This window comes from Centroberyx gerrardi, chromosome 5 (genome assembly GCF_048128805.1).
Source record: "Centroberyx gerrardi isolate f3 chromosome 5, fCenGer3.hap1.cur.20231027, whole genome shotgun sequence".
NCBI classification, from domain to species: domain Eukaryota; kingdom Metazoa; phylum Chordata; class Actinopteri; order Beryciformes; family Berycidae; genus Centroberyx; species Centroberyx gerrardi.
This window is the reverse complement of record NC_136001.1, coordinates 3,823,968-3,830,015: the sequence shown is the minus strand read 5'-3', so window position 1 is coordinate 3,830,015 and position 6,048 is coordinate 3,823,968. Positions and strand designations below refer to the sequence as shown.

The 6,048-nt window shown below is 39.2% G+C and overlaps 1 protein-coding gene across 1 annotated transcript; it reads right to left on the bottom strand.

Annotated features, from left to right (window-relative positions):
• Nucleotides 1-1,674: 1,674 nt before the first annotated feature.
• pth4 (parathyroid hormone 4) lies at nt 1,675-4,159 on the bottom strand. Its single transcript, XM_071907009.1, has 2 exons — nt 4,074-4,159; nt 1,675-1,972 (listed from the first exon to the last, which is right to left on the bottom strand). Exons 1-2 carry the CDS (start codon nt 4,157-4,159, stop codon nt 1,675-1,677), a joined length of 384 nt encoding a protein of 127 aa, XP_071763110.1.
• Nucleotides 4,160-6,048: the final 1,889 nt, after the last annotated feature.

Here is a 6,048-nt window from a genome sequence, read left to right as displayed (position 1 = left end):
CACTCCAAACATGGTTCAATCATTTCAGTGATTGAAAGTAAGGCATTCAATACAATGTCATGCACATTTTTTTTTTTTTTTTAGTTTTTGATATTCTGAAAACAAAGTATTTACACTGAAGAAACAACAGTTGGATTATTTATACAAAGACTCTACCACACATGGATATTGTCACACACCAAACAATGTGAAAAACCTGCAGCTAAAAAAGGATGCATGACCTGTTACAATGTGTACAACATTTGACATGAACTTGATGATGAAAGACATCTGATATACAAACAGGCTATGATAATGTTTCTAGCAAACCATTAATAGTGGCGTGGCAATAAATAAGCAGGTTTAGCTCAGATGTAGGATACATGGAGAGCACATGAAAAGTTTTGTAGTGTGCAGATTGGAGTTTTAGTTCTACAACATTTCTTGGAAACAAAGCCCCTCCAAAGATAATGGAGATGGAAGGAAGATACTGCACATGCTATTTCCAGCCTACAGTAAACCCCAATGAGCAGAGCCTCAATGAGCAGAGCCAAAGCAACAGCCAGTTCTGTTCCATCCGTTTGTGTCAGAAGAGTTGAATCAGGTACACGGCCATTTACTAGCATGTTGACGGATCTGAAACGGAGCCGGTGTTCTGAGAAACCAAGCTACCACAGACTGAGCTACCAACACGATGTGGGCATGTGAATTACCTCTTCAGGGGTGAAAAAATTGCTACTCTGCTACTCTTCAGGAGATTGAAGTGATAAAAAGTAGCTAAGTAAATGACATGGTGTCATTATTTGTAAAACTAAAGAGGAGTAACACACTCATGCATGAAAGTGCATACGTCGCTTTCCACACAGAAATTGGTATTCATAAGAAAGAATGTGCCATGAGAATGTGCGTATCTCCACGCATGCTTTACACTATGCGTAGTAGGCTACACAGACTTTTGGAGGTTTCATCTTTTCAGCTACCCTAGTCTTAACCACATTTATACTGAGAGTAGCCCATTCTGACACATTTTTCCTAACCAACAGAACCACACTGACCTACAATGGTTTTTGTAGGATTGGAGCCGCAACTTTGGAGATACGCATGGCTTCTATATTTGTCTGAGTTGTTTGTTGCGTATTTGAGCCATATAATCCCAAGATTTTGCTTAGTATAGTCATTTATCACATGTCAGCTATAAAAACCATCATAGCAAATAGCAGAGAAACACAAAACAGCTTCAAAGTTTGCAGAACAAACCAACAATGCTATCAAAGCTCAAACTAGATACGCGACAATTGCTAAATTTATGGAAAAATAAGTGAAACTATGTCATTGTGTTCACTTACCCATAGGTGGAACAAGAACGGAGCTTAAAATGCCATGCTGCAACTGGGTCGCAAGGAGTGTGGATACGCAAATATTAGCCAGAAAAACCGTGGTTCTTTTGTTCCGCCCATTGAGGTTTAATTCAACCAATGAGATTATTTCTGCCTCTAGATAGCTCTGCCTCTGAAGAATGTTTGTAGAACTAAAACACCAATCTGATTTCAGTGCCTTAAGACATTAGGACATGTTTGGAGTTGAAATGGCACTGTAAATTATTTTGTCAGCGCGCATTAAGTGTATTGTTGCCCATATGGACACAATGAAATAGTTTGTGTATGTGTAGCTGCATGTTTGTGCATAAATGTGATGCTATGGCTCCCTCTCTGGCAGCGGCGTCAGATAGGGATTAAAGAAGTCTCTCAGCAGGCTCTCCACTGCCACCTTATGCTTGCTTTCCACCCGGGCGGGCTGGGGGCTTCCGGCAGCAGCGGGAACCAGGGCCGGATCAAGACCCAGGTTGAGGGCCTTTGTTGGGTTGAAGAGGGCAGAGCGGGTCTGGGCGGTGTGGAGACCCTCAATGGCGCTAGAGAGCCAGATGAGCCTCTTGAGGCTCTGGATGGTCCGACCGCGGTCGTGCATCAGCTGGTGTTCGGTCACCGCTCGACGACTGGAAAGAAATGAGAGACGAGTGAGAATTTGTTATTTGTCTACAGTGTGTATGGCCTTTTATATTACAATGCATATAGTACACATACACTGCCCGTTTCTTTATAACAGTAAAGACATCAAAACTATGAAATAACACAAATGGAATTATGCAGTGACCAAAAAAGTGTTAAACAAATCCAAACTATCTTATATTTTAGATTCTTTAAAGTAGCCGCCCTTTGCCTTGATGGAAAGGCAAAGGCTATGGAAAGAAATTCATGCATAGGATCAATTTCACTATTTATATTTGTCTAAGAAACTCATTTCAAGCATTTAAGCATAAGCCTTTAGATCAAAATGGCTTTAAGAGAATGAAAAACATAGAACTTTCAATCAGGCGGGTCCAAACTTTTGACTGGCAGTGTACAAATTTATTTGATGTGATATACATTTGCAGCAGACATATCTGCTGTTAATTCACATATTTGCTTTCTTCATATTCTCATTTGTTATATATTGCCTCATTTGTTACTCATTGTTATATATCATTGTTATACATATATTGCATATATTGACTGTTGCATTATGTTGTCCCCTCACGACTCTTCAGGGAACTTTCTTCTTTTCTTTTCTTTTTTTTTCTTTCCTTTTCTTTTCAGAAGAATCTCATGCTTACTAGTTGTGTTCCAAGTAAGTTATTAGTTTCCTTTTCAGCTTTTAGAGCAGTTTTTTAAGAGCAGTATTAACTTTTTTTTAAACTTTTTTACTAGAGAGATTTCTTTATATGTTAATATGCCATTTCATAAGTAGCAAAATGAACATAGGCCTAAGTTTTTCCACGTATGCGATCACTCATGAATGCACATGCACACATTATTATCTTTTTCTGTGTAACACTAAAATCAATATTCACAATTTACAAGCTAATTTGATAAAGAAAAAAAAAAAAAAAAAAAAGGCACACACCGAAAATTGCACACACCGAATACCCAGGTATGAATTATTCTAAAAATAGCTGACAACCTTTCATCACACTTGAAATTTCCTTTGAGTGGTGAGAATGTAAAATAAAGGACTGGTTCTGCAGTCCTTGAGGTTGAATAAATACATTAACTTTATCAAAATTCTGTTTCAAAAACTTATGATTAAATTTACATTACATTGATCTTCCAAATTAGTGGATTTTGAGCAGTGTCCGCTAATGCATTGTGCTTGCTGGCCCTTTTGTATAATCACATGGCTTTTGTGACACTGTCTGGCACTGTTCATTAGTGTGCATTCTACTCAGCAATCAGTAATTCAGTGCCTTGGAATTAAGCCCAACTTAAGTGTTTTGCACCTAAAATGCCTCACAGCACATCCTGAATTTCTCTCTTCAGAAATGTCCATGTAATATGTGCATTGTATTAGAAAATGAACTGCCCAGCTTTTAATTTAGTGTGAATTTTCTACAGAAAAAGTTTCACCAATACAGAATCACACATGGTAGATAAGCTATATTATCAAGAAAAGGGTATCTAAAGAGAGAGAGAGAGAGAGAGAGAGAGAGAGAGAGAGAGAGAGAGAGAGAGAGAGAGAGAGAAAACTGTAACTTCAATTTCACTCTTTTTGAAAAAAATAAATGTATTAGTTTTGCTCTCAATGCTAAATTTATCATGATCAGTCACCGGCTGTGTAGATGGATTGGGTTAAGAGTGAGATCCCTTGAAAAAAAAAGTCATGTGAAAATACACGTGAATTCGAAGTACGTGTGATTTTTGGACACATGTTGGTTTTGTATGCGAAAGTCATTTTTCACACGTTAAACAAACACTGCCACATGTGACGTCGGAAAACAATATGAAAATAATTGTTGACGTGAAAATCAAACCCATCCAAAAAGCACATGTGCTTTGAATTCACGTGTATTTTCACATGTGACTTTTTTTTGTAAAGCCAATCAGTTTCCAACACTGTTTTCACACCCAGCATCTTTGAATTTGGTCCATACATGCAGCCAAAGAACAACCCAACAACTTAACTGTCCTATGAAAAACATGATAGATGATAACAAAGAAGAGAACCCAAAAGAAAGAGGTGAACAGAAATGATTTCCACCGGCATTCATAAAGTCCACTCACCTCTCATTCTCCTGACATTGGCCAATTGTGAAGACAACAAGAACCATGACAGCAAGCCACAGCACAGGGTTATTGGGCACCAACATTTTCTGTGACAAGAGTAATAACATGTTCAAATACATTTGTCTTTCTGTTACATTGCTCCACTGAAAAAAAAAGCAACAAATACTGTAAAACAAATGGACAGGGTGCATTGAAACCATTATTTTATGAGATTTCAAAGTCTGATGCACATTTATTAAATAGCCAAATTGTCTCTGAAAACTCATAATATGGCAGTGGAAAAAGCTGTAAATGACAAATTTACATCCTACGGAATGACAAATTGAACACAAATAATCCAAATTACCAACTGTTAAATTTTGTTGTTTTGTAAATGTCTGTAAATAGAATAGAAAAAAACAATATATCTCAAATTGAAATGAATGTAAATGAAAAAAAAAAAAAACCCTATCAGCTACAAAATGATGTAATTATACTATGAGCTAAAGGTAATTCTGGTGAAAAGGTACTTACATCGTCCCTGCAGCTCCTCTGACTACTGGACACTTAACTGGCTTTAAGTATGACCCCGGACCTTTTATAGACCCTCTGACACACTCACACACACTCACACACACACACACACACACACACACACACACATGCACACACACACTTCCTCACAGATGCACCCAATTTGTGCAACACAAGTGAAGCATTTGATATGCTAATAGCAGAAATGCCAGCACAATAATCTTTTCCACGTTTGATTTTTAGAGTCTGTACAGAGGAAAATCAATCATTCTTTCGGCTATTTGTGTAAGTATAATTGCGTAGCGTTGCTATATTTACATTTTATAGTGGAGGTGGTTTACATACCTCTCAGATACTGTTTACATAATCAGGTGTTTTCAAAAGGGGGGGAATTCAATTTCCTGGAAGGATTATTATTTTTTCTATTTTCTGGCTTAATCCCTTCCATCCCTTTCAAAGAGATTCAAGCATCTGACAAGTAAGCGTTTTGAAAAGGGAGCTGTGTCGCTGCACTGCAGTCACTTCATTGATTTCGTGGGAGGTGCGGACGGAACACCAGCTAGCATCTGTTGGCTTCAGGGATTGACTCGATCTGGAGCTCTTAGTCAGCTTGAATGTCAGCGAACTGTCTTTCAGGGTAGAAACTTTTCCCAACACACACACACACACACACACACACACTGACACACTCCTGTCTCTAGTTAAGATGCTTGTTGCCTGGAGCTGTTCTCTGGCTCTGTGACATTACAACTCCCTCCTAATGAACCCATGCAGCCACTCTGGAGTCTCCTGTTACCGTGGCGCTACTGCAGTCGCCATTGGAAACGCAGTCGTCTTGACAACACCCTCCGGGGCCGGGTTTCCCTCGCTGAGAAATGCGGGCTGGCGTCGGAAGCCCGTGGGCGGCGGGATGGAGGGATGGAGGGATGGAGGGATGGAAAAGTGATTTGGTCCATTAAAAAATGACTTATAGGGGGGAATGGAGAAATGAAACTAAAGGGAGATGGATAGGGAGGGATGTGGAGGTGAAATGGTGGAATGGTGGCTGGGCAGAAAAGGAGAGGAGAAAAGGAGGGATTGTGAAGGAGAAGCAAGAAGAGGGAGAAACAATGGGAGTAACTGATCGCTGGATGCTGCATCTATCCTACCACACAGCTTTACCTTGTCAGAAAATTGAATTAAAAATGAACTTACCTTGTAGGTCCCAGTCAATCCAAAGGCCATTACAGGCCATTAATTACGCAGCAATGATGGGAAAATATAGTAAAATAGATGTAATGACTAGTTATAGCATTAGAATGACTGGTAATTACCAGAGGTGGGGACTTGAGTCACATGACTTGGACTCAAGTCAGACTCGAGTCCACTATTTTAATTGCTTGAGACAAGGCTTGATGCATGAAGAGAAGACTTGAGACTTGACTTGACTTGGGTTCTGGTGACTTGGGACTCGACTTTA

Excerpts from the sequence above, each read along its gene's own strand:
- pth4 (XM_071907009.1), bottom strand. The coding sequence starts at position 4,159 with ATGTTGGTGCCCAATAACCCTGTGCTGTGGCTTGCTGTCATGGTTCTT. Across the intron at positions 1,973-4,073 it reads CAATGTCAGGAGAATGAGAG|TCGTCGAGCGGTGACCGAAC; the intron begins GTGAGTGGACTT and ends ATTTCTTTCCAG.